The sequence below is a fragment of the Ornithodoros turicata genome, chromosome 8 (genome assembly GCF_037126465.1).
Source record: "Ornithodoros turicata isolate Travis chromosome 8, ASM3712646v1, whole genome shotgun sequence".
In the NCBI taxonomy this organism is placed as follows: Eukaryota; Metazoa; Arthropoda; class Arachnida; order Ixodida; family Argasidae; genus Ornithodoros; species Ornithodoros turicata.
The window spans coordinates 36,722,517-36,739,766 of record NC_088208.1 but is presented as its reverse complement, the minus strand read 5'-3'; the positions used below and the strand labels follow the sequence as shown (position 1 = coordinate 36,739,766).

At 45.3% G+C, this 17,250-nt stretch overlaps 3 protein-coding genes across 4 annotated transcripts; all 3 read left to right on the top strand.

Annotated features, from left to right (window-relative positions):
* Positions 1 to 107: 107 nt before the first annotated feature.
* On the top strand, positions 108 to 1,577 carry LOC135367185 (large ribosomal subunit protein eL33-like). Its single transcript, XM_064600334.1, has 4 exons — positions 108 to 202; positions 582 to 692; positions 757 to 909; positions 1,378 to 1,577. The coding sequence occupies exons 2-4, from the start codon at positions 589 to 591 to the stop codon at positions 1,550 to 1,552; spliced, it is 432 nt and encodes a 143-aa protein (XP_064456404.1). The 5' UTR covers positions 108 to 202; positions 582 to 588; the 3' UTR covers positions 1,553 to 1,577.
* A 1,595-nt stretch (positions 1,578 to 3,172) lies between these two features.
* On the top strand, positions 3,173 to 3,724 carry LOC135367595 (heat shock protein Hsp-16.1/Hsp-16.11-like). The gene has a single exon (XM_064600884.1). It carries the CDS (start codon positions 3,173 to 3,175, stop codon positions 3,722 to 3,724), a length of 552 nt encoding a protein of 183 aa, XP_064456954.1.
* A 454-nt stretch (positions 3,725 to 4,178) lies between these two features.
* LOC135367182 (ubiquitin carboxyl-terminal hydrolase 4-like) lies at positions 4,179 to 16,985 on the top strand. Of its 2 annotated transcripts, none has more exons than XM_064600331.1 (17): positions 4,179 to 4,349; positions 4,864 to 5,068; positions 6,203 to 6,534; positions 7,380 to 7,519; positions 7,589 to 7,676; positions 8,159 to 8,362; positions 9,172 to 9,265; positions 10,052 to 10,233; positions 11,257 to 11,478; positions 12,020 to 12,061; positions 12,151 to 12,224; positions 12,821 to 12,910; positions 13,516 to 13,809; positions 14,574 to 14,690; positions 15,026 to 15,180; positions 15,663 to 15,818; positions 16,102 to 16,985. In XM_064600331.1, the coding sequence occupies exons 2-17, from the start codon at positions 4,933 to 4,935 to the stop codon at positions 16,260 to 16,262; spliced, it is 2,487 nt and encodes an 828-aa protein (XP_064456401.1). In that variant the 5' UTR covers positions 4,179 to 4,349; positions 4,864 to 4,932; the 3' UTR covers positions 16,263 to 16,985. The 2 variants fall into 2 exon arrangements, with proteins under 2 accessions (XP_064456401.1, XP_064456402.1); XM_064600332.1 differs by lacking the exon at positions 4,179 to 4,349 and adding an exon at positions 4,439 to 4,538.
* Positions 16,986 to 17,250: the final 265 nt, after the last annotated feature.

The following is a 17,250-nucleotide window of genomic DNA, read 5'->3' as shown; positions in this document are numbered from 1 at the left end:
GGGGGCACCACCTACTATATATCAAGAAGTGAATCTCGAACTAGTGCTTGAATTATGTAATAACTCTATTTTATAAAACACTTTTTTTATTTTATTCACATTGAGTTTGAATATCGCTTAAAATACTTCAACACAAAAGTATTGTGAAACGTGTTGGCTCTGGGCGCTCCAATGGGCCTTTTCCGCCATCTTTCTTGAGCTCGTAAGTAGTTTCCGTGAAGTTGGGAATGTTTTTAATTTTATTTTGTCAATACTACTGAATATACGTACAAAATACTTACATTACTTGCATCTTAAGTGCAACTTAATTTTATTGACCCGCAAAGTAATTAATAACTTGCTGTATAACTGATAGATTTGCGTTGATTGATGCATGGATGAACTTGTGTCTCCTCCGGTGCATAAGCGCTCTCCGTGTTGATCCTCAAGCTTGACGAGTACATTTGTGTCTAGATTTTTTTTCTCTGGTGGAGACAGTGATCACGGCGGTTTCCGTTGGTGTCTCGCACATTTGTTTTGGCTTGCGACAGTCGTCCTATGAAATGTCAGCTGTGCGCTAAAAAAATACTGTCGTGACACAGGTAAGACATGGCGAAAACGCCGAAAGCTCCCGCCGAAGGGGCGAAACCCGAGAAAAAAGCGTCGTCAGAGGAGGTGAAGGGCTCTGGAAGGAAGACCAAGGTTCCAAAGAGGCATGTAACCTGTCTGATGCCACGGTACAAGCAAGCCGGACTAACTTGTGTTGGTTGCTTACAGGTTGTACTGCAAAGCAGTATTTGTGGGTTACCGACGTGGTTTGCGAAACCAGCATGAGCACACATCACTGCTCAAGATTGACGGTGTGACGTCCCGCCGTGAAGTACCTTTCTACTTGGGAAAGCGGGCTGTATTTGTCTACTCCGCCAAGACGTAAGTATTTCTGCAGCTTGTAAGGTTAGATAGGCAATCTCCCGTCCTTGAAGGTAAGTGAATGGTGTACTGACACAGCTTTGTCTAGTATGGATCGTGATAACCTCGAATATTACTCTGGTGTGCTGATACCTGTATCTGGCAATAACCCGAGTGCTCCCTAACAGAGCTTTTTCAGCAGTGTATTAGCCAATCGTCAATGAAAATGCTTTTCTGTTAGCAGCACTCGGGGTGATGGAGAAGCATGTGCTGCAGACATGTTGATTGCTGAGCCAGCTACACTGTCTTCATCACCCTTAACCCGCAGGTGTAGAGCCTATGAGAGTCATTCGACGATGACGTAAAATCGGTTAGAAGCGCAGGGAATACATAAAATGATGTGCAGTGTAGTGCTGAAGCTAAAACACCCTCTTATTTTCTCCGCGGTTGAAACTTGTAGTAAACCAGGCACTTGATGTTTACTTTCAGCAAAACGCGTGTGCCCGGACACAAGGGACACTACACAAAGCTGCGCGCCATCTGGGGCAAAGTGACAAAGCCACACGGCAACAGCGGCATCGTGAGGGCGAAATTCAAGAAGAATCTCCCAGCCGCGGCTATGGGACGAAGAGTGAGAGTCATGTTGTACCCCTCCCGCATCTAGTGCCCTAATAAAAACGAACGCCTGTTGTAAGCGACCGTCTCAACTTTATTAGCGTCATTGTCATGGGACACCGAAAGCACTGGACAGAGTGTGGGCACTTGTCACTTCGTACGTCACAACCATGAGGTTGAATACTAAAAGTGTATACAGTCAAACTCCCTTACAACGAAACTCAGGGGACAGCAAAAAAAAAATTGCAGTAAAGGTATTTTCGTTAAAAAGGTGTTCGCTATAAAGGAGTTTGACTGTATATTGCTAATTTCAGTACCTTTTCACTGCCAACGTGTTGTGGCAGTACGTGAAAGTATCGAGTGCTAATTGTGTGTGTTTAATCCAGTGTAATGTAGTTGGGTAAGGTTACCTTGTGGCAGATAAAATTGCATAAATGCAGGCAAGCTGCCTGTAAACTGCATGATGAAAGGAAACCGATAAACCTAACCCAACCTAACCTAACCTACCGGGAGACTTCCCAGATGAATGTCGGCACAGCCCCCTGAAGTCTGCACAGGATGCGCCGTCCCCCACTCCTTCCTGTTGTCTTGTTGCTTGGGTTGCATGAAGCTGGGCATGGATGTGAAGAAGAATACCGCAGTCTTTAATTTTAAGTGGCATGTCGTAGTATTTTGAGTGTCTCGTAATGGAATAATAAGTTGGTTAATTTTTTTAAAAGAAATGTCTTTACTTTCTGGATTACCCTCGTACTTTGCGGTATTGTGTCATTTTATTGGCTGGTTTGAGCTCTCCGTCTCTTGGTTGCCCAAGCTCAGGCTATTCTCATCGTGGTATTGCCGATAATTACACAAAATTCATATTTGAAATACACGTGCACCAATATGTGTACAATAGATAGCAACCAAGTAGTCTATGCTTCGACATCAACAAAACATTTTCTTTCTTCAGCGGGATATGAAAGCAAGGTACCTTTTTGCTCATACAGCGCTCTGTGTGTGCACCTGTTTCTTCTTAGTGTCCCGTCTCTGCGCTGTTTTTACGTAGTACCTCTTCAACACTGTTCCTTTCCTTTAAATCGTATTTGACAATGCTCATCTTCAGTATCTTTCTTGGTAATTGATACTGCATCCAGGTGCAAAATGCACCTTCGTTGCATTTTGGCCTTGATTTTGTTTCATATCGCGCAAGTATGCGAGAAAGGCGTTTCGTTATTTTATCGATGGAAAAATTGTCGAATTTATTGCATCTACAAAAAAAGAACGCGTTTTCTGTTGGCACCGTACGGTTTACAGACGTTTTACTGTTCGGTTGTTTCTGTAATCCTGAAATACAGGACGCGCAAGGTTCCTGTTATTACACAATCTTAATTAATTTTAGACCACGTCTAGCGACTGTCTTCTCTGCGTAATTTCATTCGCGTTTCGTTATCTGATGCAATCTTTCGCTGATATTTCGTGTGTTCTGTATACTCGAACTATACTCGAACATTCCCGCTGATTCGTTTGAAATATGACGCAAGGCGCGCAAGTGCATGGCGGAGCGTCTACTGGTTGGTTCCAGAAACTTCCGGCATAACGTCACGTGACTTCCTGCGACCATTATAAAAGCTTCTGCTGCACAAGTGCGCAATAATTTTCGATCTGCTGCTTCATCGGACGGATCCAAGATATGTCACTCTCTACGAGACTTCTACCTCTCCGAAGATGTGCGCTGGCTACGTGCAGACGACACATATGGGGAAGACCTCCGTTCGGCCCCCTGTCCGACGTTTTCAAGGAGTTCGAGCACCAAGTGCGCAACATGGAACGTGAAATGTCGCGTACCTTTCGCGATTTGGATCGTGCGACCGGAGGATGGAGCCCCGCGTTTCGCTGGCTGCGTGCCCGAGATGTCCCTGTTGAAACTGCCGAAGGTGGCGAGAAGTTCCAACTTCAACTGGACCTCGCAGACTTCAAGCCCGAGGAGGTTCGCGTATCTATCATGGGAAATCAAGTATCTGTTCGTGCCCGGTCAGAAAGAAAGAGCTCTGACGGCTCCAACTTTGTTCGTGAATTTAGCCACTCCGTGACACTGCCCGATGATGTTGACCCAGACACGTTGAGATCAGTGTTGAACGCCGATGGAACTCTAAACATCGAAGGTCCTCGAAAACATCTCCCTCCTCCTCAGGAGCCCAAGGAGGTGCCCATCGAGCGCGGTGATAGTGCTAAAAAAGATTAGGCATTCTTTCTTGTAGTTAGCTACTTTTTGTCACACTTGTAAAAAAAAGAAAGCGAATGAATAAAACTGGTTTGTTTATGTAGAAGTGAAATAAAATATTCAATATGTTTCGTCTCGTCTGCGACTTTCTGTCGTCTGCTAATTTCGAGCATATAGTTTCGGTGTCACATATTCCCTGCAAACGCTCTAACCAATGTAGTCGTGAAACATTTAATAAAACATAATAAATACATCGACATGTGCATTCGATAAACAATGTATTATAGGCACACGCAAAGTACACACCTCGCTATATCTTTATCGACCTATCGACTCAGGACGACAGCACCTGCTCCCGAGTAGCATCAATCAATGCGTATCAACGTTTCATAATGGAAGTGCTGCATCAACGTTGCATAATAGTTGTGTAAACACCCATTGTGCAAACTGGGCTTGTTTTATTCCATCGGTTTCGGTTTACCGTCTCAGTCTAAACGCTCCACGGTAATCGACATCAACACGCGTTTGTTTTTGTTTTCCTTTGCTGGTTTTCGGCTGTGTACTGGGCTCATTTTGTAGTATCTCGACAATATAAATGCCTGTAGTGATTCCACCGTAAAAGATAAAACGCCGGTTCAAGCGGCAGGTAAGGTGCAAGACTCAGTCCTTTTGACGTCTGCCAAATTCGGAGCTCAACCTCGTTTCATAGCTTCAAAGTTTCGATATTTGCCCATCGGTTTTGTTGTCCGGAAGGGTCATTGCCGTTCTCCGAGGAGCTCACTTCGAGAGCACTCAGTGATGAAGGTTATTCTCACGGTTCGATACAGTTTGCCTTGTACGTGAGCGGTTAAATTTAGGCTTACTTTTCCTTTGTCCTTTCACGATGAAACAGCTGATTCGAGCGAATCCTGACGGATGTGCCCATTCGCGATGATACCAGCGGCGACATACAGGTCCACGGACAGATTCAGCAGAATTGTTCTCGTAACAAGCGGGAGTCAAACTAGAGTTTGATCTTCGTTTCACGGCTCGCTTGGAGTGCGCTCAAAGGAACTGTTTGCGAATTTCGCGACGTAAAAAAAAAAACTGTTTTTTCGAAACCTTGTGAACTCTGCGTTTTGCGAAGCACGTTGACTGGTGGTGCTGGCCATATTTTCCAGGAGCAGAGATTATCACTCGAACACTGAGCAGGCACAGTGTGTCCGAAAAAGGCGGCTGGGGGGGAGGACATGGGGCTGCCCGAGACCCCCTGGCCCCCCATTGTTGACGGAGAAGATGAAGACCAGGGGGTTCCATCTCCAGAGCCGCCTACTGTGCTGCCTGCACTGTGTCCTCCGGAGGATGTGCTCTCGGCCATCTACAGAGGTTTGGTTCATGTCTATAACTTTCACACCCCTTTCTGACACCCCTGAATTACATGATGCACTCTTTCACCACGAAAGGGCGCATCATGTAATTCAGGGGTGTCAGATACCTCTTGCCACAGGCAATGTAGGCTGCGCTATAGAACAATCTTTCTACAGAAAGATACACCGTAGTGAAATTGACACGTGCCACACTCAGTGCAGAATGATGCGAAATGCCCGCTGTAGGACTGCACCAAGGTTGTCGGACGTCGCGGCTGACTCTCATCGTTGAGAGTGGTGCCAGCAGCTATAGGTTCACCACCAGTTGGTCCTACCGACAGTCCAACCTCAAAATAAATAATCAAATAACATGTTCAAATAGTGCCCCATAAATAAGAGCCAGAAATCGACTGGTTTCAAGACATCTAGCTCACTTGACGTACTTCTTCGCAGTTGTGCGCACAGTTGTGTAGCAGAACATTCCTTGAAGTCTTGCTGGATAGGGTAGTCTGGAGATAGGATAATCATCCTATCAACCGATGCTGGCAACAGTGGTTTATCCGAAATACCAAAAACGAAAGAATACGGTATTTCCGTTTGTTTTTTTTTCCTCGTCTCCAGAAAAATTGCCCAAAATTTCCAGGAGAAAAAATTCAATAACAGAAAGTCTCGCGCTTTTGATGCGTTCCAACCAGCCAACACTGCCTTAGATGCCTCTAATCCGCAAATAACCACCGACTTAGAGCTCCGTCTGGCTGGCAAGTGGTCGCCATCGCGTTCACGTAATGTCGGAGTTCTGGTTGGAGTGGACGGGTAGTTCTAATTACCTATCGCTGAGTAGACAGCAGTCTCATGGGATGCTCTGCTCTGCGTTTATGCTTAGAGGATGAACACTACTAAAGCTTCTAGCTCTTTCTATGCTGTTGTTTGGCCGGCAATGCTACGACTCCACTTTAAATGAAAAAGAGACGCTGTAACCACGTTTGTTTCCATTTCTTCCAATTTTTTCGGAAAAAAACCCGAAAGAAGAACTGTTCTTTTTTTGTTTTTTTTTTTAGGGATTGAATATTTCCAGAAATTTTGCATCTATGGTCAAAAATGAATCCTGTACCTTCTATGTCCTGACGACTATTCAAACGTCTCCACCTCCCAGGCACGGACGTGGTCCAAGAGACATTGGCCGCGGGCGTGTGCGGCCTGCGGAACCTCGGCAACACGTGTTTCATGAACGCCGGCCTCCAGTGCCTTCTGAGCAACGCGCACCTTCTGGGATTCCTGCTGTCGTTCCCCGAAGACTGGCCCTCGGACGTGACGAGGTCCCCCATTTTCCTTACGGGGGCGTCCCAGTCCCACGAGTCCCTCCTGGTCTGGCACCTGGCCCAGTTGGCGCAGCAAGTTTGGAGCGGACGCTTTGCCGCGCTGAGGCCGGTGTCGTTCAAGGACGCCCTGGCGAACGCTTGTCCACAGTTCAGCGACTATAGACAGGTGATTAAATTCATTCATACGCGGAGAGTAAAACTTGAGTGTTAAAAGATACTGTATCTGGGCATCTGGGGCCTACAGCGACCAGCAGCGGCGTTGCCAGAAAAATATTTGGGGAGGGGTTCTATGGGGACTTTACATGGGGGAGGAGGATTTGCTCCTTGTTTCCGTCTCCCAAATGCACTTCCAAAGGTGCGATTTTCAGGAGGAGGATGGTTTTAACCCTTGTCAGAAAAAAATAAATGTGTTCCTGCTTCCACTTCTGGGGTGTAATGTTTCGGAACAGTAATCATTTCCAGCTTAACGCTCCTGGATGTAGGTTACGTTCTGAAATGTAATAGCATCACTGTTGTTGTTGTTGTTGTCAAGTGACAAGAAATTAAGGAAGTATACACACTTAAAAATGAACTTAGCTCGCTCTTAGCCAACCGTCAGCTCGAGAGACGTCGTTCTCTCCCCTGATTCGTTAAAAATGGGAGGCGTACGCCTTTTTGTGACACTTATGCAGAAATGTTAATTGTCACAATGAGGCGTACGCCCCGCACTTTCCACAAATCGAGAGCGACAGAGGTATCAACACTGTACGGTCGTTGGCCTTCAGTGTGCTACGTCGTGAAGCCTTGTTTTAAGAGCGTAGAAGAAAGCACGTAGGAATGTAAGAAATCGTGTTACACTCAGACAAATACCAATAACATAGAGCAGTAGAAATATCCCACAACTTAATAATAATAATATAATAATAATATAAAAATATAATACAATAATAATAATGTTTTTATTCTTAACTTACGCAGCTATTTCAGATCAAATGTGCGCTCGCAACGTTTTATGTGTTTTCTCCGCAACAGCACGACTGCCAAGAGTTCCTGACCCTGCTCCTGGACACGTTGCATGAACAAACAAACGCTGTGAACTTTAGCAATGGCACTGTGCTGCCCTTCACCCAGAAGTGCTCTCTGCAGAACTGGGACATGCGGTTACCGTCCAGGTGAGAGACGTTTGCCGATCCCACTTACTCTGAAATGGGTCGAGGCAACTGCTGTATGTTCTGCGATAGGTCTTTCGTGAGCAAGTACTCAGAAGCCCGTGAAAGCATGGTGTCTGGCGAAGAGGCGCCTGATGTGCTTCCGCATCCGTCGTGCAAGGCAAGAAGAACACTCGTTGCACATTGTTCAGGGTGGAGATTGTTCAGTTGGCTTGATGTTAGCTGTCTGCATTTTTGTTCTCCCTCTTTCCCTCTTTGCTCTCTCTTTTTTTTTTCCCTTCAGTGTATAGACACGGGAATATTTTGTCGAACTTTCTCCAGCGAGTACTCTTCTTCGTGCCAGCTCTTATTTATTGGTTTTATATATTTATTTATTAGTTGTTTTATATATTTATTTATTAGTTGTTTTATATATTTATTTATTAGTTGTTTTATATATTTATTTATTAGTTGTTTTATATATTTATTTATTAGATAATTTATTAGTCCCCAATCTTGATTTTTCAAGCTCTGTTTGAACACAGCAGCAATCGTACGAATTCAAACAAAGTGTCGGTTTCAGAAGGCAAAAATTTTTGCATTAGAAGAATGCCTCGCAGACAGTCTTGATAGATATTTGCAGTAACAATGTGTCCTCTGCAGACGGCAATTTTAGAAGGAACCTTTCTCGTGAGCAATGGCCAGCTGGAGCCCGACATCGAAGAGAACGTGGGTCCGGCTCCGAAACGGTTCAAATCTGACAACGACACCGCTGACGGGGTGTCCGCGGAAGAGGCGTGGGAAAAGTACAAGGCAGCGAACCGTTCTGTGGTTGTGGACACTTTTCAGGGACAGTTACAGAGCAAGGTGTGTACAATCGGTATGCCGTGAAACAATTGTTAACCGGACCGTGTCTGCGTCATTTGCAGCTCGGTAAAATCATGGGGCATTCTGGGCCATTTCAGACTAACCTCGTGTTTACTGTCTGTTGTCGTAGGCTAGCTACTTACTAATTTGACGTAGACGTGCTGTCGTAGGCCAACACCAACCAGACTGCCTTATCACTATTTATACCCCTGACAGATGATATTTAGAGCCTGAAATTTTCGGGAAATATTTTTTTCTAAATTCGGGGGGTAAAGATCTGGTAAATAAACGTGTGCACTAAATTCATGCGAATTCGAGTGAAAAAACTGCCAGTATGCTAAATTCGTGATGAGGCTCAGTTGCTCAAACTATCTGTAGTGGTTTGGTACAAATGGTGATCTAACTGAATTTTTCTGCCAATCATGTAAATTATTGCATTCCTACAGACATCCCAGTGAGGGCAATTTGCCGAGTAGAAATCGGGTTTCACCCTAAAGGGACAACCTTCAATTCGGGGTGCAAATTTGGGGAAGAATCGGGTAAAACCCTAAAACTTCAGGCTCTAATGATATTCTAAATGACAGTTAACATAAAGGGCCTTTTGATTTCCAAATCCTCTAATCACAGCCACGCTTCAGTGACAGTTGCTATGGAAACAAGCTGCATTCAGCCTCACGAGCAGCTATTCGTCGTCGTAGACTTTGTTCGAAATCATTTGTGGCGAATCATATCATGCCAAGTGCAACTTTTCGTGTTGATAAGGTGTGTGTAAAAGGTTGTGAATAACGTGCCGACATCTTTTGTTGCAGGTGGTGTGTTCAGAGTGTGGTCACGTTTCCTTGACGTATGAGCCGTTCATGTACCTTCCTGTGCCGCTTCCACATGCTATGGAGATGCACATCAGTATGTCCTTACTTTGTTACTGTTGCTGCCTGTCAGTATAAATAGAGCCTGAAGTTTTTGGGAAATATTTTTTCCCCAATTCTGGGGGTAAAAATTTGGGTAAATCAACGTGAGCTCTAAATTCGTGCAAATTCGGGTGGAAAAACTTCCAGTACGCTAAATTTGGGGAGAAATCGGGCTCCATTACTCGAACGAACTGTACGGGCGTGGTACAAACGGTGATGTAATTGTGTTTGCTGCGAAACGAGCTAGTGTGCATTCCTACGGATGTTTCAGTGGGCGCAACGTGCCGGGTGAAAAATCGGATTTCACCCTAGAGAGGCAACTTTCAATTCGGGGTGCATATTCGAGTAAGAAACGGGTTAAACCCTAAAACTTCAGGCTATAACCAGGTTCAGCATGATACACCCTTGATGTATGTCTAGATAGAAGCATCACCGTTGTGCAAAGTACCAGTAAGATAGATGAAACTATTCAATTATGTGTGAAATGGATGTGCACACTATACTACATATTCTTTTGTGGTTTGAAATTGGGTAACTTTCTCAACCCCCAGCCCTGTGCTAAAAATTTTGCAACACATGCATGTAATTGTTCAAACATGACCTGACACATTTCTCCACAGAGTAAGATATATGAGCCATCACACGGTAGTATTATGAACATAATATGCCTACAAAATATAAGTTGACTAGCATTTGATGCTACGTGTCATGATGGATAGGCAGGCTTCATCGGTACCTCGACCAGCAGTCAGTTATTGGTGTGATACCTATTTCTTTCCAGGTGTGACATACGTACCGCTGACGGGCCCTCGACTACGGTGCCTGGTGCAGGTGGGGCGTGTTGGTCGAGTGGGGCAACTCTGTGGCTCCCTGGAGGCGTTACTAGATCCCAAAGATAAACCTCCGCACGGCATTGCACTTGCGCATGTCTCTCCCGAGGATAGTGTCATCGAACGGTTTCTGGTAATTATGCTCTGCCACGTCAAGCCTTCGACGTTGTTACAACGTTAAGATGTCACACATTACGCAGTCACTTTTTGTCCATCTCATTCAACGTTGTTACAACGTTAAGATGTCGCACGATATGCAGTCACTTTATCCATCTCCAAATTTGCAGGTGTAGGGAAATGTAGATGTGTTGTATACAGATTCAGTTGTTGAACTTATGGCGTCCCGTCGGAATAGCTGGATTTGCTTGGGACACATCAGCTGCACCCGTGCTGTAGGTGGCCTTGCTCGCTGTAGTGTTTTTCTATACTGGAGTTTTAAACAGAGAAGATAATTTGTTAAAAATTTGGGTTTTAGCCAACCCAAATCAAAGCAGATCCAGGTGTTACAAATCGGGCAGACTAAAAAAAAAAAAATTGACACTATTTATGAATGGCTCAGGACATCTGGCAGAGCCTATAGGAATTCACTGGCTGGGAAGTTTGAGTCTTTTAAAAGCCAACTTCGTGCACTGCATGTGCTTCCCCCAAAAAGCTCGTCCCTGCCCGGCCCAAGCCTTCTTATTCCGGGCCTGGCTTGGGTTTTACATCGTGGGCCCGGGCCAGACCCCAACCCATACATCGTCGCTCCTAGATCGAGCTCGAGCGTGCGTTAATTAGCCTCGTTAATTAGCCCCGTTAATTAGCCCCACCCTGGGTAGCCTAGAACTTTCTCGGGCTCAGGGTGGACCCGGGCCAGGAAACGTAGAACTTCTTTGGGCTTGGGTCTGAACCAGGTCGCGTATGGAGCCGTTGGGTCGGGCCCGGGCATTTAAACCATGGGAAGGCTATGCTGAGGCTGTGCCTGGGCCTAAGAATGTGGCCTGTGCAGCGCTCTAAGCAACATCCCTTGCAGAGGAATGATTTGGACATTTTTGCACATTTGAAATTTCCAAAGACATGACATGACCTAACCTAACCCGACCCAACCCGACCCGACCTACCTAACCTAACCTAACCTAACCTAACAGACCTAACGCAAGAATGACACAAAATGCAGGAGGACCACCTTCCCGTACGCTATCTGGAAGACGGCGGCCGTCTTGTGTACGCCTTTGCGCTGGGACCAGCACCTGAGGAGTCTTCACCACCACCCACGTTTGTGTCTTATCCGAGGCATAGGTCTTGGCAGACGTGCGCAATCTGTTTGGAAGAAAAGGCAGACAACGAATTGCGCACCCACCTGCCCTGCGGAGGACTTCTCTGCTATGCGTGTGTTCAGGTAACAACACACTGTCCTTGTTGTACAGCTCTGGCAATAAGATATTTATCTGATTATGCTCTGCGTACGTGCGAGTAGTGTGGCAGGTAAGATAGTGGACCTCCAAAGCCAAATGAAGTAGATTAGCAGTGAACAAAAATGCACTGATTTGCGTGTCACAGATGTGTTTGAAGGCAACAGCTGCTGCATGGCACACTGTTTCAATAAATATGCTTAGAGCTTGGAAGTTTTCGGGATCTTTTTTTTTTTAAATCGGGTTTCACCCTAAAGAGGCAACCTTCAATTTGGGGTGCAAATTTGGGGAAGAATCTGGTTAAACCCTAAAACTTCAGGCTCTAAATATGCTCTATCTGGAGCATCAAGTTATTTATGCGGCAAATCGGGTGCGACCTAATCTAAATTAAAATCTATTCATTGGATGCAGATATAGGGGTGTAATCAAACCATTACAAACTACTACATGTATCTGTGTTAACACTGCGTAAATGTATTGTTCCATTTTTTTGTCTGGAGTGTTCAGCCCTGTTTTACGCACCTGCAGGTTGCTTGTGAACACTACGGCAACAGTGCACTAGTGTGCCCGGTAAGTACCCCCATTTCACTTTTTTTTTTTTTTTTTCAAAAATTGCAGGCTCGTCTCTTTTCCCTGACTTGCCACTAACTTTATTGCAGGTGTGTAACGCGTCCCTGTTGGGCGAGCAAGAGTTTGTGTCCCTGAGCAATGACGACCCTGCTACCAAAGACAGGTAAGGCATTGTGAGTAGAGCCTGAAGTTTTCGGGAAATATTTTTTTCTAAATTTGGGGGGTAAAAATCGGGTAAATAAACATGTGCACTAAATTCGTGTGAATTCGGGTGAAAAAACTTCTAGTATGCTAAATTCGGGGTGAAATCGGGCTCAGTTACTCAACTAACTGTAGTTACATCACAAATGGTGATGTAACTGATTTTTTCTGCCAAACAAGTAAATTAATGCATTCCTACAGACATCCCAGTGAGGGAAATTTGCCGGGTAAAAATCGGGTTTCACCCTAAAGAGGCAACCTTCAATTCGGGGTGCAGATTCGGGGAAGAATCGGGTAAAACCATAAACCTTCAGGCTCTAATTGTGAGCTAGCTACAGACACACCACACATACTACTGAAGGTAGCCGACCGATTTTACGGACCAGGCGTTTCTGTAGTCGCCAGCTAAAAAGAAATGTGCTTGCATAATGAAGGCAGACATTAAGGGACACATTAAATTTAATTTAAACTTCAAATTTGGCACGAAAGAAGTCAAGATGACACGAAGACTTTAATAAAGCTAACCGTAACCGGTACGTGTTTCTTTCTGGTCCACAGGCCTGTAATGGTGTCGGTGCTTCTGTGTGGAAGTGACTCCAACCCCCCAACCCCTGAATGGCGTGTTCCTGCACTCGTACGTGTTCCCAGGTAACCTTTGATTATATGTACAACGATTACGTTTTATGCTGATTGAGTTAATTGAATTTGTGAACCCTCCTGCAGTGAGATGCGGAATACGGCAAAATTTTTCCACATAGACTACAATGAATGTGTAAATTAATGGTTTCCCATGTTACATACCATTAGTCGACTACTAGTTGATTATTGTGAACTTCTGACTTTTGTTGGTTGCACTATAATTTCTACGTTATAGTCCTGTCTTGATTGGTATGAAATAAAGCTACATCCTGTCTTCTTAATTCTTGTTAATCTGTTTTCTCTCTCTCTCTCTCTCATAATTTTGTACCAAAAAATTTGGAATTGACATCTTTCATTTTGATCCTCACCTTTCACTTTGCATTTCATCCTGTATTTTAGCTTCCACTTAATATTTAAATATTAAGTGCAAGCAATAAAACTTGAAATAACTAAATTGAAAATAAATTGAAAATTGAAACTAACTCAATTGAAATGTAAGTTGATGTTTGAACGCAAGTTCGACTCTTTCGATTGCTGTTTCCCCTTCCTGAAACATCATCCCCTCCACCGTAGAAAAGTTTGTTCGCTTAGCAAGTCTGGCTACACTGTCCTAGGTGCGCGAGTCATGCCGCGCTGCAGGCGGCAGCGGCAACACTCGTTCCCGAGGGGACCCCCGTCACGTTGTGCCTGCTGGACGCCCGAGGGCGCCGTTGCAAGCAATGCCACACGTCCAAAGACTGCAAGGGCTGCCCTCTGGAAGCCGGACTGCACACTCTCCTGCCCTCGGACTGCCTCGCGGTGCGGTGTCAAGGGGAAGCCCCGCCCGTGCAACTCCATTCTTCCGTTGAAGGAGGAGAGATTCCGCGGACACTCTCGCTCAACGACTGCGTTAAGGCATTTTGTGAAAGGTGAGCTTTGGCCTCACAAATGCTGCCTTATAAGAACGTTTTGAAGTGTGGTTTACAAGTAGAGCCTGAAGTTTTAGGGTTTAACCCGATTCTTCGCCGAATTTGCACCCTGAATTGGAGGTTGCCCCTTTAGGGTGAAACCCGATTCTTCGCCGAATTTGCACCCCAAATTGAAGGTTGCCCCTTTAGGGTGAAACCCGATTCTTCGCCGAATTTGCACCCCGAATTGAAGGTTGCCCCTTTAGGGTGAAACCAGATTCTTTGCGGAATTTGCACCCCGAATTGCAGGTTGCCCAGTTAGGGTGAAACCTGATTCTTCACAGAATTTGCACCCCGAATTGAAGGTTGCCCCTTTAGGGTGAAACCCGATTCTTCGCCGAATTTGCACCCCGAATTGAAGGTGGCCCCTTTAGGGTGAAACCTGATTTTTACCCCGCAATTTGCCCTCACTGAGACGTATATAGGAATGCACACTAACTTGTTTGGCAGCAGACGCAGTTACATCACCATTTGTACCAAACAGATACAGTTGGTTTGAGTAACTGAGCCCAATTTCGCCCCAAAGTTAGCATACCGGAAGTATTTTCACCCAAATTCGCATGAGTTCAGTTCATTAAATTCACATTCACATAAAAATTAAATTAATTAATTAAATTCACATATTATTTTCCCAATTTTTACCCCCCCAATTTAGAAAAAAATATTTCCCGGAAACTTCGGGCTCTATTTACGAGTGTACGTCTCTAATGCGAGTTGTTTTCTAGTGAAACACTAGATGAAGACAACCACTGGCTGTGTCCCATTTGTTGCCGCCATCGGCGAGCACGGAAGACACTTTCTCTATGGAGGCTGCCAAAAACGCTCATGGTTTACCTCAAGAGGTACAGATATGTGCACGCTTCTAACTCAAACACGGTCTAGTCGAATGTACATCATCCGTTGATTAAGCGTGACAGCAGGAGAGATGTAGCGGAAGGTACTGTTTATTATGATACAAGAAGGCTGGAATGCTAAGGGCACAAATGCTCGTGCCCCGAAACTGACGAAGATGATAGTGAGGATGAGGGTGCTGATTCTGTCTCATAATATACATAAAATTACTACTAATCACACACATTTTGTGGCCACCTCATGGTCATCTACATCTCATATTGTTGTTCAAAAATACTGCCAACATATATACGCACCTGCTAACTGCAACATCTCCACCATGTAGGTTTGTGTTCCAAGAATCTTACGGAAGCAAGTTGGAGGCTCCCGTAGAATTTCCCCTCGCAGGATTAGATCTTTGTCCCTTCTTGCGAGGTCCCTTTGGGTCACAGGAAGGTGGCTGTCTCTACGACTTGCATGCCTTTGTTTGCCATTTTGGAGGCAAGTACTGCTCTCTCTTTGTGACACACTACTATAATTTTTTGTGTCAACTTGACCTTCACTTTAGGTGTTTATACCACGACCTACAAGATTGTAGTGACCATGCCATTGGCACCCCTTGCTAGAGCCGCATTTGGAAGGTAGCGTCGTCGTCTGCTACTACTCATCGTCCCAGTTATTGCTTCCTCAATTTCTACAATACTTTGTACTTCAACTTACCTTAGTATTTTTATACAAGCGGCGGATGTCCCATGGAAGATGCTTCTTTCTAAAGTTGATTATCATCATCATCATTCTACGCGTGTTTATAGGAGCTGTTGTTGTCGTCTGCTACAGTAGTCGTACGTCCACTTCTGCAGCAGACGATCATGGCAGCAGACGACGGCTCCTCATCGGGGTTCCCAATCGTGACATTGTTGTTATAATGCAGTGGGTCGTGGTTTATACCTACTAACGGAGCTCACCTTTTTGTATCGTGCCAGATGTGAACTGTGGCCACTACACGGCGTATGCCAGGCATAGCATTCTCGGCCGATGGTTCCACTATGACGACGAGATGACGGGACCACGGACGCCAACTGCGGGCGACTGTCAACACGCTTACGTATTGTTTTACCAGCAGAAGGGATCCACAAATGGTATTTACGTCATGAAATTGTGGTACACTCTTAAAGCGGAACTGTACCGCTCAGAACGCTCCCCTAGCAGCACAACATCTTGGCCCAATGTCGGCCCGATATTGGTCCAATATTGGGCCAAGATGTTGTGCTGTTTGGGTCGTAGCCAATCACCACCCAGAATGACATCGTTCTCTCGTCTGATTTGTTGAAAATCCATAGCTCCATGGGCTACAACGTATGAAATGATGCCGCACATTTAGTGGGTTGCATTTGGTTTCTGAACCCCTTTAAACGTACGCAGATGTCGGAAAAGGCTTCGCCGCAATGAGCCCGGCGGAAAACGTCAACGAATCCCTGGATTCCACCCCCGGCTCGGCCGCGCTCGGCCTGCACTCGGACACCTTTCAGAACATCCTCCGCCACCTGGAGGACTGTCCTCCACCGCCGTCCTCTTCTCTCTGACGGTTTCTCGAGCTTAGGACTTTTCTAATGGCCCAGCTGGTACAATCTCTGTCTGTGATGGACTTACACCTAGGATGAGTGAGATTTTTGCATCACGCCGCTTTTATTATTGTTTACGTTTTCTTGTTTTTTTTTGTTTGTTTTTTCTACCTTCGATTTCTTTTTTTGCGTGGGGGGGGCCGTGGGGGTAAGTTTACAATGCGCAAATAAACTGAAATATTTGCAAACTATGCCCGGTTTGCACATTGTATATGCTACGCGTGTGTGTAAAGCCCCTAGCTTTCCGCGGTGGAAAATTTGCTCCTCCGCGGGATTGTGCGGGAAACAGGAAACGAGCAAGCAAAAAAAGAAATGTGCACCATTCTCCCAAGTTTGCACACTGACTCAACTTCGTCGATCTGACTGCAGCCGTTGCTGTCTGTACGTTTCCTTTCGGCGCGGCACATTCAGCCGTGACCTCCGGCACCGTGATCACGGATGTTGACTGATCGTGTTTAACCTGTGAAAATGTTGCGGACCGATTGCAGTCCTTACTTAATTCCGCAAGATATTGAATATACTCCGCGAAAAACTGACGATTCTGAGAGAAACAGCAGGTTCCACGAGACGTGGCCAGCTGCACGAAATTTTGCGGAATCGCAGAAGGCTACGGGCTCCATGCATATATATTACAACTTTTGTAATATAATATACCTATTATGTAATATATGTAATAACTACGTATACGATTGCTGATAAAACGCACCTGTGTAAAACTACGAGTACGACATGGACACCTTGCATGCACGAGGGCTATGATTATGGGCATTAATATGCCTCGCTTCGGGTGGGCGTGTTTGGAGTCATATTTTAATAAACGGTTCTACATATACGCACATGACACGTGGTGTAGAGGACGTAAAGGCTCAAGAGACGTCGGCTGGATGTCCCTCAAACGTCATGTTGTGTCTTCGTGTCTATCGCTTGCATTACTACGCAGGGCTGCCAC